Source organism: Mustela lutreola, chromosome 16 (genome assembly GCF_030435805.1).
Source record: "Mustela lutreola isolate mMusLut2 chromosome 16, mMusLut2.pri, whole genome shotgun sequence".
NCBI lineage: Eukaryota > Metazoa > Chordata > Mammalia > Carnivora > Mustelidae > Mustela > Mustela lutreola.
Window position 1 is genome coordinate 4,725,290 of NC_081305.1, and position 18,876 is coordinate 4,744,165.

The following is an 18,876-nucleotide window of genomic DNA, read 5'->3' on the forward strand; positions in this document are numbered from 1 at the left end:
TTTAATAAAGTAGAGGGATGGCACGCTGCAGGAGCCCTTGGAGAACCCTGGGTTTTTAAAATTATGGTCCTATAATAGTAGCATTAAAATTTGTAATGCAGCCAGTGGTTTCTGAATTGGAGGGAAAATTCATTTATAAAATAAAAGTTCAGACTTTGGAATGTAAATGGGAAAGCGCAATTTTTTCTTGGCCAGATATGTATTAGTCCTGGGAGGGTACTACAACATCTTGACCATAAAATATATTTTAAAAATCTTATGAGGAAGTTTTCAGACCTGCTGACAAACCTTCTTGGGGCAATCTTTATTTGGGTAAATTGTGCAGGTATGAAACATGCTTAACTGGCTTTGTTATTTTTGCCTTGAGCTTGGTGCTTTCTGTCTCAGGCAATTATGGATTACTATTTCCATCTGAAATGAGTCTAGTTGGTTACAAATACAAAAATCATTTTTACGCAACAGCAGAAACATAAGGGAGAGAACTTTTATAGACCAGCAATTACCCCTTCCATGAAAATTTACTCGTTCGACAAAGAGTATTGAGTTTCTTAATACACATGAGCCCTACACTTGATATTGGGGAAAATGCAACAATCCTGACTGTGGGTTTCCTGCTGACTTCAAAACCCAGACGCATTATTAAAATTTCTCCAGAAATAGGTAGCGAGCCCATAAAAGCTTTTTAGACAGAGGAAGCCATTTCGATTTATTTCACAAATCAGTCCCTTGAGCTTTCAGGTGGGAAAGAAGCACGAATAAACCACCGGTACTGACCGGCCACGGGTCACTCGGCCCAGGGAGGAAGACCCCAGATGGCCTCGAATGTATTGTATTTGCTCCCTCATGAAATTCCGAATGGATGTAGAATGACACGGCCTAAAACCTTGCAAAGAAAAAATACAGAATGTGAAGAGGTTCTGTCTAGTCTTGCTATCGAGGGCAATTAGCTACTGTCTTAGGTCAGCTTCTGCTCAGAAATGTCGAGACGTTCTCCCTCAGTGTGCAGTATCTAGATGATATCTGAAGAGGTCACAGGGGCCAGGGGTCTGGGATGTGACACTTCAGTGGAGACAGAGCACAGATGGAGTAAAGGCAATGAACAAACTGTCCAGGTTCCTCGTGGGTAGGCCTAGAGTGTGGTTACCAGCCAGGCAGAGGAAGACAGAAGGCTCCTGAAAGTTTTGCAATGAACATCACTGGTTAACCAGGACCTAGACTTGGACCTAACTATTCAGGTCAGGGGCCTCCTGGAAACTGTGTTTTTATATGTATGTCTTGGTCGTTCTGTGTCTAGTTTCTTCGTCTGCGTTCCTGGAAGTGAGTTTACTGGATCAATGAGTAGAAATCTTTCTAGGGCTCTGGATCGTAGCTGGGGCCAGAGTCTACTCTTGAGCATGGCTCGGCTGCCTCCTCCAATGGGGTCTATTTTGAAATGGAAGTAGGGGCAAAGTCATCTGCTGAGAAAGAGAGAGGAGGCAAGAGGGTTTGAAAGAGACCAGGGAGGATGAAGATGAGCCCCCCCCCCCCCCCCCCCCCCCAAGGAGCTGTTTAACAAGAGTAACATGGAAGGAATGGAGGACCCCACCCCACCCGGGGTAAAGAAACCATGTGTTCAGTCGTTGCATTAAATATTACCTATTGATTCACCCATCTTTAAATCCCCCTCCCCCAACACAGTTCCCGGTTTACAGCAGGTGCTTAATTTATGCTCATGGCATTCCACAGTGTCAACTCCACCCTAAGCCCTTCCGGCTCCCTTGACCGGCTATCCAGCACACACGGGACTCAGCCCCACGGTGACAGTCGCGTGATTCACGACAAGTCCCTGGGACAGCTCCGCGTCTGTCGGCACGCCTCCCGCTCGCAGTCAGTGTCCCTGCATTCCTGGGGCCTCTGCCACCCAGTCCGCCCTCAGAAAGGTCACAGAGACGGAGAGCATGAAACAGCCATATGTCGCACGGGGAAATCAGCTGCAGAATGAAAAAGAGCCCAGGGATACGAAGTGCACCTGCTCTGTCACATTTTTCCCGTGGCCCGTGGCTTGGAGGGAAAGGCCCTTGGTGGGTCTCGCTCTGCGGGGCTGTGTTCTCAGTCGGCTTCAGTCACGTGCCCCATGCCTCGTTTCCCGCGGGCTCACCCACAGGGGCACCTGACCTTGTCTCTCCGACCCGCCCAGGCCCTGGGGCTGGGGCTGCCTGGGGAGGCGGCTGTTCCAGCTCAGGGCCACTGAACCGCGCCCTCGGGGATGCCAGGCTGGCTGCGGACCTGCTCCATACGAGGCCGAAAAGAGCGAGGGGGACAGCCTACCAGAGAAGAAAGCCAACACAGAGAGACAAGCGTGGCTGAGAGATGCGGTGGCACCTAGATACTGTTCCGATGATGCTCTCAGAGCCCTGGAGGCAGCCTGGGGTCAGAAAGCCCTTAGACTCCCCCAGGGATGGGTACCCACGCGGACCAAGACACGCTCACGTTAGTTCAAAGGGGGCCTCTGTCCTCAGCAACCAAACGAGTGCAAGCAGAAGATCTTTAACTCCAGAGAACTAAAAGCAGATATTCTCGAGGAAGAGCGAGCCTCTACTCTCAGCCCCTCTCTAATTGATTTCTTTTTTCAATTTCCCCGAGCTGAAGGAAAACGGTCTTTCGACCATTTCTCTCCGAGGCTGGTACAAGTGGTCAATTCAATTTGCAGGGGTTTGTTGAGCCTTTCCTCTGAGCGACAGGGCCCAGGGCCCACAGGGTGGAAGGCCAGGGCTTGGCTCTTCGAAACCAGACAGCTAACTGGGTCTGGCTCTGATCTATAGAGCTACAGCGTCGAATTGAACCTGTGTTAAACCATGCATCCAGGGGCGATTAGCAAAGGCATCTGTTCCTATTTGCAGAGCTGTCGGGAAGGAGTGCTGTTTGTCCGATCTGATTTAATGCAACAATTATTCTTTGTGCTCCCTCGGTGTACATGGCTCTGTGACCAAAGGGGGCCCTTGTGACAAATGAAGCTTTGTCTGCCCTCAGGGTGCTCCAGTCTGGAGGAGGCAGAAATGGATACCTATAGTGCTGATCCAAATCACGCTGTGAAGGATGTTGTGATGGGGGCAGGAGCAAAATGCTGGAGAGGCACCCGGAAGAGAGAGCCAGTTAACTCTGGCTGCGAGACATGAGGGAGCCTGCCTAAGGGAAGTGCATGGCCGCCCGAGGACTGTCACTGGGGGAACAGACTCATGGAGGGGGGGCCCCCTCTCTAGCCCCTCCCTGTGCTTATGCTATGCCAGCTAGCTCCAGTTTCTTCTCGCAGCCCCTCCCATGCCTCTGGTGTGCCTCAGAGCCTTTGCACCTGCTTTCATGCCCCGCCCCAAGTGAGCTACCCCAGGCACCGTCTCTCTTCACTTCACTTAACAAAGTCAACATTTAAAGGAGGAGACATTACTTTGTGACCTCAGCTTTCCAGATCCTGGACCACATCATGTTCCTGAAGCTCTCGGGACTTCTCTGTGGCGATGCCCCTCTTGTGATACTTGTTTGGTGTCCCCCCCGCCCACCGCTACGTCGCAAGAAGACCAGAATTTGTCCATCTTGTTTCAACCATTTGGTGCCACCGTGTTGGCTTAACGTGTGCTGAGTGAAAGTGCTGAGACCACCAGCAGCCCCACTGACTCAGAATGAGCATGTCAAGTGCACAAGGCCTGGCGAACTTGAGGAAGGACATTGTCTCATTAACGACTACAGAACTGCGGTAACGACAGTAATAAATTTAAAGGTTTAAAAATTGTTATCAGAGATGACAGGCCAGTATAAAAATGACCCTCGTTAATGAACCAAAGTTTTTCTTGCTTTATAGGCCTTTCCCCGAATTCTCCAGTGAGCGAAGCCTGGATTTCAATCGTGAGATCTAACGGCTGGTCCCATTGTTAGCTATCGACAGCGACGCAGGATGATTTCAGATTAGATGTGTGCTGTGCGTTTATATAAAGGGGGGGCTCTCAATTTCTTTCCAGGAGTGTTGCTGTGCTCAACAGAGAGCACTTGGACCTGTCATCGGGGTCTCGAATAGAAGGCTAGCTTGCTGGGGGCCTGGCTTCTTTTTCATTTCTGAATCCCAGATAGCCAGAACCGCATGTAGAAACTCAGAAAGTGAGACTCATGTACCGGTGGGGAGCTGGGCTCTGGGCCCAGACAAGCGAAGTTGGCATCCCTGCTTCACCATAACCTCAGGCACGTTTCTTAACGGCCCCATGCCTCAGTTTCCCTATCTATGAGATGGGGGTGATGAGAGTCTTTCTGTCATAAGGCTAGTGTGAGAAATGAGCATGATGCCTACAGCGTTTAGAACGGTGCTTCCCAGATATGCACATAGTTAATTGCTAGCTCAAAAAGGGTGATTTTTGGGATAAAAATATTTTTCATCTATTTTTTGCTCATAAGACATGGTTCTTATATTTGCCACTGGACCTATCAAAGTGAAGATACAAGGCTGCTGATCCCATTCATTGGCTATGAAAACCCCCCTCCCAAAAAGATTTTATTTATTTATTTGACAGAGAAAGAGCAGGAGCACACAGGCAGAGGGAGCGGCAGACGGAGAGAGAGGAGAGGCTCCTGGCTGAGCAGGAAGCCTGATGCAGGACTCAATCCCCAGACCTGGGATCATGACCTGAGCCAAAGGCAGATGCTTAACCCACTGAGCCCCCCAGGCGCCCCTTCCCCCACTCCTTTTTTAATTTGAAGAAACGGCGGAGTGGGAGGGAGTAGCTTAGACTCATCTTGGTCAGCCCAGGAGAGAAGTCTTCTGTGTGTGCCATAGTGAGATCCAGAGCTCGCCCAAAACACTGTTCTGATTTGAATGGACAGGCAGGGGAGGGGTGGGAAGGGGGGAGGCATTGAAGTGAGGTTTGAAATGTTCACTCTGAGTGTGGGTTTATATGCTCGTGTCTCTGGCAAGCCCTGGAGGCACACGTGCAGTGAGAAAAACCAGATGGATACTCTCTGAAGATCAGCCCTGGCAAGGCACCCTGTAGAGGACACCAAAGGTCAAGACCAAAGAATAGGGGTGTAACCGCTGGGCAGAATCAGGCAGAAATGCTATGGGGATGAGGTCTCCTGGCACTGAGTGGTGGGCTCTTACCCCTTTCATGGCACAGAAACAGCTTAGTAGACTCTGGGCACGTTCTCCAGCTCTCTGAGCCTCAGTCTCCACACCCATGAAATGGGCATGATGGTAATAGTACCCGCTCGGGGCTGGCAGGAAGAGTGAACGGCGGAGCATATGTAAATCTCTTAGACCCTGCCCGGTACAAAGCCATTCCTTCCAGGTGTGTGCATTGGCTTTTAGATGCTTATTTAATGACATAGGACGAAGGAGCGGGTCCAGGGAGGGTTGGGCAGGCAGAACTTCTGATGGAATGATCAGTCTTGCCTTTGAGAAGAGCTCATTGCACGTTGCTGATGGGAGGCTTGCGCCATCAAAGAAAGATGTGTCTTTGAATTTGCAAGGAAAAAGGAGAAGCGAATCTCAACATCTCGTCCCCCCTCCTCCCGCCATGACTTTGGGAAGGGATCACCTTGCTTACCCTCAGCTTTCTCATCTGCACGGGGGTGACAATGACAGCCTCTTGGCTGAACTGCCCAGGGTGGCAGGTGACAGAGAGTGTGGGGACCCAGACATGCACATCGGAAGAAGGCCAGGTGCCCTTGAGGGCAGAGATCAGGTGTAGGATCTATGAGCCTGAACACCATAGACTTCCGGCAAAATACAGAAAGCTAAGAGACCCACATGAACAGACTCTCCCTCAGAAGGAACCACCCTGCTGAGGCACTCTGGTCTCGGACTTCTGTCTTCCAGGACTGTCAGAGAATAAATGTCTGCTGTTCAAGCCACACATGAGTGGTGCTTTTGGACAACAGCCCTAGGACACTAATAAATGTCACTTCCTCCAAGAAGCCCTCCCTGCATGTCATTGTAGGTGCCCACATGGTCCCCAACTGTGGTGATTTCACCCCATTCCATCTTGTCACTAGGGGCCGTCCAAAGCTATTTTCTGGCTGGTTGTCCCCACTCTAGAGTGTGACCTCATTAGGTTAGGGTCTGTTTTGTGCTCACTGCCCTGTATCTCAACCTAACACGGTGCCTGGCAAAGAGGAGGCATGGAATCCATGCCTGATGGATGGACTGGTGAATGAACGATAAACGAACACACTTTGAAAAGCAACAGTATAACGTTATGGTGTGTGACACTTGAGCCAAGGCACACTGAGAAGACCCTTCTCATCAGTTCCTATCTTCTTAGATCTGGGCAGGCCAACAGCAAAAGAAAATGCTGCCAATACTGGGAGGATGGATATGGAGTCTGTAACTGAAATAGATTTTAGTTTGGAAAGACGTGAATACACTAAAATCAATTCTGGATTATTTTGTCTGATCACACTTAGGAAAATGGGCCCCTACAGAACTCTGGAGCTGTGGGCTACTTCCTTTCCTTCTTGCTTATAAGTTCACGGCACAAGGTGAGCCTGTCCCCACTCCCCCAGGGATCCCTTTTGTGCATTATTTATTAACATTCTCCCTCCCTCCCTCCCCCCTCTCTCTCTTTCTCCTTGACTGGTAAAGAAGCACATTTGGGCATTCCTACAGTCAAGGTAGATTCGTTGACTCACCTCCGGGAAGGAAGTGAGCTCCAGGCCTCTTGGCTCTCAGTGAACCACAGTAAAGCTGATAGACCTCAGGATGGCTCGTGACTTCTGTGTCACCGTGGGGCCTTGATTTCCTTCATGGGCAGCAGCATTTCCTGCCACAGCAAGACCGACCTGGGATCTGCTGTCTGCCTTGAGTGGCGTCCCTTATCTCAAAAACCAGTGGGTTGGACAAGATTCTTTCACAAGTCCCCTCGACCACATGACACCTTGAGTTTTTGATAGCCTCTGTCCTCGCTGTCAAACATTTCTAATTTATCCCCTCGTTCACCTCTTATTTAGTCACACTCTACATGCCAGGCTGGGCGCTGAGGCTGGAACAGAGAACGAAAGAGACCAGTGTCCCTTCTTGAGGAGTTTACATTCTCCTTTGGGTAGAACGACCGTAAGCGAGTCAGTAACCTAACTAGATTAGAAGATCAATGTCACATGTTATGTGTTAGAATAAAACATTTACATATACGACATGCACCTACTAGAATAAAGTGCATCATAGAATATTACACAACAGTGTATAATAGCACATGTGTAATGCTATATATAATATGGAATACAATAATATTTAATAGTGTATGAGCAGCTGAGACACAGCAGATGGTAGCTTTCTGCTGCATGAATAATAAACTCAGCTCTAATTAAACATTTGATATCATCACTGTGCTTGGCCCTACAGGCAATGTTGGAAAGGATGTGCCCCCCAATACCACAGCACTGCGGTGGTATTAGGGAGATACTGTATGTGTACATGATTACACAGTGACATGATAATCATGTGCAGGGGGATGCCTAGTGTGTGTAGGAACAAGAAGGATGAAGCGACAACCTTCCTGGGGATTTATAATGTGGGCATTGCAGGGTAACACGGACTTTTCCTGATACAAGAGAAGAGAAAGGCATTCTAGGGAGAAAGGAACAGAATGCATGGTGGCACTGAGACAGGCCAAAGCCTGGCATTTCGGGGGTGTCAGGTGTAGTGTGAGATGACAGTAGGCTGTGACCAGGTAGATGATATTTAGAACCATCCACATACAAGACCCAGTGATCTTACTTCTAACACGGTTCAGTACAAAATATTTTCCAGGTGCAGTGGGGGCTTGGACACTCATTTTCCAATGTGCGCCATTTTGGTTGCCTTTGGTTTTCTGTTACTGAGCAGGTAAGTTCTCATTCTGCAAGCTGCCTATGGAGGTGGAGTAATCTTATATTCTTAAAGTTAAAAAAAAATATGTTTGATAACTTTGTGGTTGTTGCTCTTAGTGTGCGATGTTGTATTTGATAGAAGCAGATGGATGAAGTCTTCAGAGGCCCCTGTGCTAGGGAGTGGCCCGGTGGTGAGCCTCTGTCAGCTGTAGTCAAAAATTGGTTTCATTGCCACTGAGTTGCTACTGACCCTCAGAGCATAACCAGAGGGTTAGCAGAAGTACGGGATTTGCATAGAGGTTCACACAGGGATGGTGGGGATCAACACATCATGAATACAATTATAAAAGAGTGATTAATGCAATAAATCACCTGGCTGTCTGGTCTACCTTTACAAGCAACTTGAAGAACCAGCCACGGGGCAGATTATGTTTTTTTGCTTAAAAAAATCCAGATGTTTTGATATCACACGCACAGTTTCTAACTGGCATAGGCATTTTCCACAACGCAAGATTTCTCACCCTGCTGTCTGTGAACAATTAAACTCAGGAAAGCACACACCACTCTCTTCCTTTGCTGGAAGAATTCTGTTTGGATGATGGCTTCTATTTATAGACCATGCCTGTATTTGTACAAATGTTTCCCTTCACTCTCTTCTACTCAAGAAATCCAGCTGCAGACATGGTGTTTCAAGAACTTCTGAAATTTGAACCCTAGCAGATTTAGCTGATGACTTCGTGTTTTTCTATGACGTTGGTGCAGGAGAAGAAAGCAATGAACTCACCCTTTCATGTAGTGTTTTCAATGTGGGTATTGGCTGTTTTGCAGCTAACCCCTTGTTAATTACGTGATGGGAAGTTGGGAACGCAATTCGAGTAGATGGCTCCTGGAGTCCTTAGGCAACGTGTAGGCCCACACAAAGATGGACCAGGAACTGATGTAATCAGAAGTCGTGTTCCTGTTTGTGTAGTTGGAAATTGTTGGAATCTGTGCATTGAAATTACTCTGTTCTCTTTTCTCCAAATATTCTATTTCTTTATGGATTGGGAATCCCTCCATCACCGCACAAAGCATGGCACAAAAATCCCAATAGTGTATGTTTGGTTTCATTTAAAGCTTCAGACACTTAGAAAACTGTCAGATAGGTGATTTCACAGTATCACGGAAACAAGTCTCCTATATTTCACCATGACAGCTATAAAAAGCTTCATGGGAAGAGGGAGGATGTTCTATTTGGAATAAGATTTAATCATCTTTAAAGATTTATCTGGTTGTTAAAATGTCTTGGACTCCACCTTCCAGAAAAGTTACTTGAGTCGGATAATTGAAATGGGTAAGAAATAGGTGTTTGGCTTTCTGGATTAATCTCTATTGAGCAAGCAGAATGTGTAATTACATGGTCAATGTTAAGACATAGGCATGCCTGAATTTAAAGGGCTCTCCTAGGGGAAGTAAAAGTTGAGCGAGGAGAGTTTTCTTCAAAGCACTCAACCATACCGCATGGAACCCTGGCGGACAGGACAAATCCGTTCACTTTAAATAGCCTTTTGGTAAAAGAAGGCGCAGAAAGGGATTTCCTAACCACCAAACAACCCAAAACAAATGAAGATTCCAGAGTAAAAGAAACCCCAGGTATTCATGTCCGTTCAAGACCGAGGGGCTCCGAAAGGGAAGCTTGCCACAGATTGTGCAGCTCAACTTTCTTGAAGTTAGAGTGACCTTGGTTATCAATATCAAGGAGGAGATGCAAACATTTTTTCAACTTTTCACTGACAGGTGTTGATTTTGAAGCCAATAGTAAGAGAGGGTGTGGGCACTGAGAAACTATGTCATGATAGTTCTTTAATCCATATTTTTAACAAAGATATGGGGCTTTTTGTGCCACACTGAATTCCATGTTCACATCTATTGTTTTTCCTTGATGGTCCAGATTAAAAAGCAGAAAAAAATCAAAGATTTCTTTGTTTATGGTAATTGGGGAAAACGTCTCCTAGACTGGCCCTCAAATTTAGAATAATCGAGAATATGTATTTAACACAAAAACTCCCACCTATATGGAAGCACTGGAGAACTACCAAGGCAGCCAGAATGTGAGAGTCAAGGATCGTGCAGAGAGGGAAGCCTATGAGGCCAATGTTTTTTTTTTTTTTTTTTAAGATTGTATTTATTTATTTGACAGAGATCACAAGTAGGCAGAGAGAGAGGAGGAAGCAGGCTCCCTGCCGAGCAGAGAGCCCAATGCAGGGCTTGATCCCAGGACCCTGGGATCATGACCCATGCCAAAGGCAGAGGCTTTAACCCACTGAGCCACCCAGGCACCCCACTGAGGCCAGTATGGGATTTTACCCTTAAGTATTTTCTAAATTATAATGGCACAGGGACAAGAGGCTAAGGATCTGAGCAGGAAGCACGAGCTAAGTGGCCAGAAAGCCAAGCAGAACTTTCAATAATCTCGTGGGGCTGAGCAGACAACTGAAATTCAGGGTCTCTGAGGTAGAAGAGCCCTTGTAAACATACTAGACTTTCAATGAGGGCCCCAGAAATGCTGCACCTGAGGACTAAGGAACACCAGGAAGTAGATTAGCCCCCAGAAGAGACTGAAACTCAACCATAAACCAACTCAATTCTAGACTTATTTAAAATCATCTTTTTCTATGCTTATTAGTTTCAGGAAGTAAAAGTAAATCCTTTCTTGAGGAGAAGAACATCAGCCAGAGTCCCAAATTCCCTTTAAAAAGATTTCACATGTTATTCATAATTGCATTTAAAAAAAGTTATAGGCAGGCCAAGGGACCATAACACATCACCAGAAAAGAAGTGAAAAATACTGAAAATAGAAATAGACTTAGAAGTGATCTAGATACTGGAGTTATCAGACATTGAATTTAAAGTATCTCTGAGAAAAACATTTAAAAAAATAGATAAAATGGAAAATTGCAGTAGAGAATTTTAATATATAAAATAAGTTCATGGGAATTATATTTAAAGTACAAAAGGTGGAATTAAGAGCTTGATAGATGGGTATAATAGATAAACATAGCAGAAGAGAGAACTGATGAACCGGGAAACAAGTCAACAGAAGAACAGACAGTCTGTCTCTCTCTAATTATATATTATTATATTATATATGTAGTTATATGTAAATATTAGAATTGGCAGACTTAAACTCACGTATATGGTCTTGGCATTACATGCGAGTGGACAAAATAATCCAAGTAAAAAGACTAGGATTATCAGAACTGATAAATAAAAACTCATATATACTCTGCCTATAAGAAAGGCACTTTAATGTAAGGTTACAGAAAACTTGAGACAAGAAAGAATGGAAAAAAATGGAGCATAATGACACTAACCTTAAGAAAGTTATTCTAATACCAGATGAGGTAAGTGTTAAAGCAAACAGCATTTCCAGAGGTAGAGAGTGAGTTTTGCAATAATAAAAGATCAAAACATCATAAAGATATAATAATTTTAAATTTGTAAGCAGTTAATAACAACAGCTTCAAGTATACAAAAAAAAATTAGATACAACTAACAGGAGAAATAGAGATATCTATAATCATAGATGCCATATCTATCCTTTCAGTAACTGATAGCATAAAAAGATTAACAAAATGTAGACGATTTGAACAAAAATATTAAATAACTGTAGATTTCACATTACTTTTACATGCACTTGGGCCATTTATCAAAACAGATCATATTCTGGTTGTAAAACAAGTCTCAGTAAATAGCAATGGACTATAACCATATCAGTATGGTCTCTAGCCACGGTGGAACTAAACTAGATATTAATAGATCCTAAGTACATGGAATCAAGCAACACACATTTAAGCAATGGTGAGTGAGAGGCATTTTAAGAAGTTCCTGAGCTACTGATCAGGTTCTACTGATCTGAGTTTCGCATTTGACTTATGAGTCATAAAATCACTCAATATTTGTGTACTTTTTAATGTAAAAGTTACAGGTTTACTTAAATAAAGGCCATAAAAACTTGAGTTAGGTATATTAATTATAATTTAGAAAGACATTTGGGAATGATTTGGAATGATTTGATAAAATAAGTAAGCAATTATAAACTCTTAATTTGGAACAATACTATAGGTCAATATTCCTTTCCTTTCTGACTATTAGGGAATTGAGAGAAAATTCAGATAAAACTTTAGTGGACTCTACATGAAGGTTCATGGCAGCACTATGCACAATAGCCAAAAAACCAGAAACAGCCCAAATATCCACCAGTGGGTGAATGGATAAACAAAACATTGTAAATCCGTAGAACAGAGTATTATTCAGCCATACAAAGGAACGGAATTCTGATACGTGCTACAAGGTGGAGGAAGCTTGAACACACAGTGAAAGAAGCAAGTTACAGAAGGCCACACCACATCCTGCGTGACTCCACTTACGTGAAATGTCCAGTATAAGCAAGTGCATAGAAATACAAGGAAGATGAATAGTTGTTACCAGTTTTGGGAAAATGGGGACGGGGAGTGACTGTTAATGGGCATGGCATTTCTTTGGAGTGATGGAATGTTCTGGAATTAGCAGTAATGGGTGCACAACTTCGTGAGTCTACTAAAAGCCAATGATTTTACATTTTAAAAGGGTGAACTTTATGATATGTGAATTATATCTTAAAAAAGTTATTAAAAATACTTAATGGAATGTGAAGCAGAGTGGCAAAGTGAAGGAATGCAATAAGTAGATGTTACCCTGACATCATCCTGCATCAGATTGTTCATTACGAGGAAAAAGCAAATTTCTAACACGAGAAATAAAATAGCTCCTTGATTGCCTGATAAACCAATAAATGAATAGGAGTGAATCATGATGAACACATTGGTAAAGATTTAAATATCTCGTGATTTTACCTGCCGTGTCAACATCACCAAAAGTAATATAAAATTCTTAATATGCCTCAAAACAAGGGCAGAGGTGACCCCCATGGATGACATGGTTAACAAGGGTCATCAACTTACACAAAAGCATTTGGAAATTGTACAACTACATATTTGTGTACATCGTATATGTGTGTGTGTGTGTGTGTGTGTGTGTGTGTGGATACACACTTGAATGAGAAACCTGATATTTTCTCAAATTTAACACTTCTCTAAATTTACATGAGTTTTCCAATGATGAAATGTGTTGTGAAGGTGAAAAAACACGTTTCTAAAATCTCAATCATAAAGAGCAAGTTTCTATCAACCCTACCGGGGGCAAGAGTAGACTTTTTGTTGTCTTTCTATAGAACCGAAATTACATAGGTACTACATAAGGATAAGGATGAGACCATGGAGGATGCCTTCAAATGTGTAAGATAAAGGGTTAATTAGGCAGTTAACTAATAAAATATTTTTATTATAACAGCTCATAGTCCACAGAAAAATAAGACTCCCAAGGCATCAAAGTTTCTGGAGACCCTGGTTTTTAGGATTTGGAAACTGACCCTCCACACGCATGCGGTAACCCAATCCTAGCATCTGCCGGTGGCTCAGTTTCAGCTTGCCGGCCTCCTGCTCATGACCTTTACCTTCCCTCCTCTATGAAAATCACAGTGTTTACCGATCTCTCATCTGCCAGCTGGAGGATTGGACCTTTTAAGTTATATGCCATTTTTATTACAGATGTTGTAATGTCATAGCTCAAACCTAGCAACATTTACCTTAGAATTCATCAAATTGCCAAAAAACAAAAACAAAAACAAAAAACAAAAAACAAAAACCCAAACCCACAAACCCATAAAAAACCAAACCCAAGTTGTTAAGTTTAAATCACCAATAGTCATACTAAGGTAAAACTGAAAATTAATTGATTGGAAAAACGAAGAGAAACTCAATGTCTGAAACTAACATTTAGTAGAATCTTTGTGTAAGGAAACTCAAAGCAGACCCTCCACAGGGAGATAAGAGCTTCCAACCCCAATACTCACAAAAGTCAATGACAAAAATCGAATTCATGTATCAGTCTTAAGTATGACCTTGGTTCATCTTATCTGGTGACATATTTTTAATGTTAAGATGACCTTCTGGAAGCATTCAGCAAACACTGAATTATTGAGTGCCTACTGGGACTGGGACTGAGAACAAGAGAGATGTGGCCTTGCCTCTCAGCAAGCTTGTAGTCCCTGGAAACAATCACAACGGAACACACAGACGAGCTGACTTTGTGCTAAGAACTTACTTTTAAAAATAACCTTTAAAATATCTCCTTCCTCAGGAACAGCCCTTATATTGTCCAGGACGGCAATATGCCAAGTCAAGATGGAATTATGTCTCGGGCTCCCTTACAGATAAGGGAGACTAAGGAGATGAAAGCAGAGTTCGTGTGGGTTTCTGGGGGAAGCTCTTCAAATGGCATTTACTTATGTGGCAGGTCCTGCTTTGTCCTTCTCATTTCCTGTTTCTTTCTTCCTGTGATGTAGCATGATGGCTGGTGCCGCAGTGACCCTATTGTACTATGAGGCAGCCTTGGAGAAGATACAGAAGCAAGATAAGAGCAATAAGGGACACTGGAGATGTCATGGTGTTAGCACATCGGCCTGGGACTATCCACCCACACACTCTCGTGTGAAAGAAACCATACTTCTACCTACTTTAACAAAGTGTTATTTCCAGTCGCTCTTATCTGTGGCCACACATAACTTCTCTTTCAAACAGATAACAAAATCAATATCTCTGCAGATCGAAGATCACATCAGAAAGAATTAAACCAACAAAACAACTATATATTCCTACGAACTTCCTCAGAAATGTCTTACTATAGCTAGAAACCTGTATATGACAACATCTTGGGTGATTTTTCTAGACATCCTCAAATGCAAATGACTACCACTTCCATTCTGGAATGATTAAACTTCAACTTCCATCTGTAAACATTATTTCAGCTTCAAGATCACAAGCAGCACGTTTCCTCTCGCTCGTTGTATATCCTATTGGCCTGCCTCTTCCACATCCCAGTGGCCACTGCACTGGGCTGAGCTCTCCTCAGGACTTCTCTTTCCCCCCTTAGCAGGTTTCTCTTGGCCTGTTTTGCTTTTGTTCACAGTGATGCATTTTACTGATTCTGCCACCTTGTCCTCCAGAGTTCCTTTTCCCCTTGAACTCTATGGTCTGAACCATTGATTTCAAATGACCAGGTTTGTAGATCACATTAGGGGAAAGCAGCAGACTTTCAACATGGGAAGAGATGTCCCTTTGGATTAAGAATGTCAGTTGACCTTTTACATCTTAGAAACTTCACCACCATTTTGCTCACTGCCACTATCTAGGTCGCCGCCATCTCCCTTGTCACGGCCTTCATCCCAACCTTGCCCTCACCATCACCCTCCATAGGACCACTGTTCTCTTGACCAATGCCCTAGAGAAGAGTAGGCGACCAGCACTATCTAAATACTTTCTATCACCTGCTCATTTTACCTTCACAAGAACCTAACGAGCTAGGTTTTACTGTCAGCCCCATCAACGGGTGAAGAGACTATGACAGATGGTTAACATGCTCATATCCATGGTGGGATCTGAATCCAGTTCTGGTTCCAGAGCCCATCTCTTCCCCTCCGTGTCCTACCACCTCTGGCAATTCTGGCTTCCAAAACATAGGAATCCCTTTTCAACAACAAATCAGCCTCTCAGGAATTTGTTAGAAAATCTAACTGTGAACTTCATTTATCCAACATTGAACAAAGACTACTTTGGGACACCCAATACCCAAGAAGGACAGTTTCGTGGACTTGCTAGCATTCCTCTCACTTGATTTCTTACATCTCTGTAGGAGTTGAGACATCACTTTTGCCCTGTGGGAATGTCAAGCTCATTGTCCAATGTCCATTTGAAAAGTTCTGTGCTTTTGCTGATATCCACACGTGAGTATATTTTCCATGACGCTACTCAATGTCTCTTACTCTTAAGATCTGAGTTAAATTTTTCTTTGCAGTCAGTCGTATCAACAACAACACCACAAATCTCTCCCTCACAGTATTTAGTTCACGACGAGGCACATGCTTCTTGTTTCCTGAGCCACAGGAGCTAAAATCAGGGCTGTACTGAACTAATTAGTCTCACATACCCGGTAACATTGCCAGGTCTCCTTATTTTAGATTGGGGTTATGTAATTTTTATTTTCATTACAATGTCTATATTGAATATGAAAACAAGCCTTTAGTACATTTTTGGGGGGCATAGCTTTGGATATAGAAATTCTGCAGGTAAACGAGCATCCCCAGCGAATGTCCCATAGGACACCTGCTGAGTGAAACAAGATGAGGTGGCCGGGGAAAAATTATTCCTGGGGCCAAGTAAGTCTGAAAAACCCTACAGATTATCCATGTCGCTCTTAGAGAAGTAAAGCAATTTAAACATACCCGGGAGTGTTGCGGTAAAAGAAATCTTTCCTCTCTTCCACCCCGAGTCACCCGTATCTAGCTGACCCTGAAGTCTTCCCCTGCCCCGCAATGATGTAACTCGCAGAACTAGTTTTTTGGAATACCAGTTTGCGCAACTCGGGGACAGTGGGCATTCGGTTTTAGCCGTCATAGGAACACATCATGGGAAGCAAGAGAATGAAGCCATATTAGCTATTTTGGTTTCTGCCACGTGGAGGTTGGAATCCAGATTGCTCACGACCCCCCCGGAAGAGGGGGTGATTTCCACCCTGAAGGCGTCACGCACACAGGGCTGCTGGGGAGGAAAGGGCACTGGGGAGCCAGGGCGCCCTCCTTTCCTGAGCCACCTGGAGTAGCCCTGGGATGAGAGAGAGAGAGAGAGAGAGAGAGAGAGAGAGAGAGAGAGAGAGAGGAGAGAGAGAGAGAGAGAGATGTGGAGCAACTGCAAATCCCAGACATGTGGCTTTTAGGAAGCATAATATTGCCGTTAGCTGCCTGGCTCCCTGGGGGCTGGGTTCCCATCGCAGTTTTGTCACTGACTCTGCCTGTGACCTTGGAGCACTTAACTAGATTCTCTGAGCTGAAAGTAAGTTCCCTCACGGGTAACGAGTGGTTACTGAAACCCATTTCACACGGTCGAATGAGGCAAAGAATCTCAGGGGAGAGCCCCGTTGGGGCTGGTGGATGACCAGCCAAGTCCCAGCCAACGCCGAAGGCTATCCTTACCCATCCTATGCTCTTGGTCAGTAAGAGGGGTGTCAGATCTTCGGCCCAGGCCCTGACACCCAAGAGAAACCACGGCGTTGGTGTATTTCCACCAGAGGCATGGTGCAAATAACTTCCTGGTTTGGACACAGATTCAGCAAGGGAATGTAATTCTGTGTACCTAGCCCGGCCCCAAACATTGCTCCGTTGCAATAAATGGGGCCCAGCAGCCATGATCCATAATCATAAAAGCCCAAGAGCCGAGAATAAATAATAGCTCTTCCAGACAAGCTAACTTGGTGATAATTTATAAGCTCCTGGGCCACCTTGTTATTGCCAAGAAAATCTGCTTTACCTTCTCGCTGCTGTTCGGTCTAGCCTCTCAATCTGTACTCCCCGGAAAAAAATACTTATTGTTATGCTAAAATCACAATGGGCCTCACATAACTCAGCGCTAAATAACACCGATAAAACTAGGAAAATGGCACTTTGGCATTAAAAGTTATTTTCTTATGGACTTTAACAAGATTCAGTGCTTTTGTTCTCACAGCGCTCTTTCCAGCTTTATGTACACACAAAAGACACCAACGTGAAAAAGTACGAAAGAGCAAAACGACGCCCCCTCTCCCACCGGGAGGGTTTCTGCTGGCAAACCGGCAGCCGGCAGGGGCTGTAGCGCGCGGGATTGATAGCGCTCGGCGACCATGGCCGAGAGCAGCTGGGGTGGTGGGCGGCAGGCAGTGGGCGTTTACCTCTTTCTTGGTGAATTTTGGCGAGTGGTCATTTTTGTCATCGATCATGATGGTCGCCGTGGCTGTGCCTGTTAACCCAACATCCAGTCCTGCCATGTCTTGAGCCTCGATGATCAGTTCATACTTGGGATTTTCCAGAGTCTATAAAGCAAAAACACGACAGACAAGACGGCATTTAGGTTTGGGCTGCCACCTGGGGCTCGGGGGTCGTGGGGGCTACGCCACCCCCTCCCCCATCAAGGCAGGTATCCCGCACCCACAGAGCCTGCACCTGTTCTGCGTGACTGTGCCTCTGGCATCTCTCCAACACGAGACTGTCACGATTCATACAGTCGTGGGGACGGAATCTATTTTCTGTCCTTGCTGAAAGGGGCACTCGGTACATTCCAGACTGTCCCGTTTCCGGGCTTTGGGGAGACAGACATTGCACGTCTGACGTTTACACCCATTCATGTCATTTCACAGTGACCTCACGAAACTCTACGACGGAGGTCAAGTGTGACGATGAGACGGGGACAAAGGTGGCAGCTCTGGGAACTCACCTTTACTGAGCAACCAGCTAACCAGGCATGGGGGACTGGATTTTGTACTTCATCTTTTCAGTAAGTGTGTTAAGGCGTATATAGGGTTCTCATTTTACAGGTGAAAAAAATCCCAACTGAGGTTTGGAGTCGCTTGTACCGCATTTCTTGCGTGTCATTTATAGGCACTTGTTTCTCATGTTAGGTTAATTTTGGAAGATGCACTTGAATCCATGCATACTTTGACGGCTATTTTTCTTCTGTGTTTAAACACTCAAAACAACTACCCAAGGGGCTCGGACCCCAAGACTCATATGTAACAACCCCCGCCTTTACACTGTCTTCTAGAAAGGATTGGCTTGTCTTGGCCAACAGCCCCCCATTCTTCTTCTGGCAAAGCAGCACCCCACTTTTCCTTTGGGGACCTACCCATCACCTATCCTTTGCCCATGGGGTTTGGCTTGGACTGCCATTCCCCGACTGCCACCCTGCCAACTTCTGGGATGAGCCCTGATGAGAAGAAGCAAGTAAAGGTCTGCCATTCCAGGGGATGGTGGCGCGTCCAGGCTCGGGACCTGTGTTTGACATTCGAGAGAAGGAAGGTCTGTGTCCCTGTGGTATGAGCCTGCAAGATGTGGCCTGGGGGCTAGATGAGCTGTCTCAGGACCACAGCGGGGCTTGGGTCGGGGGGGAGCCC

The 18,876-nt window shown here is 45.0% G+C and overlaps 1 protein-coding gene across 1 annotated transcript in view; it reads right to left on the reverse strand.

The window, feature by feature from the left end:
• CDH13 (cadherin 13) overlaps nt 1-18,876 on the reverse strand; it is a 989,149-nt gene that overhangs the window by 115,048 nt on the left and 855,225 nt on the right. The window contains exon 8 of the mRNA XM_059153524.1: nt 17,659-17,799. Within this exon, the coding sequence (XP_059009507.1) occupies nt 17,659-17,799 (141 nt within the window). The remainder of the gene's footprint in view (nt 1-17,658; nt 17,800-18,876) is intronic.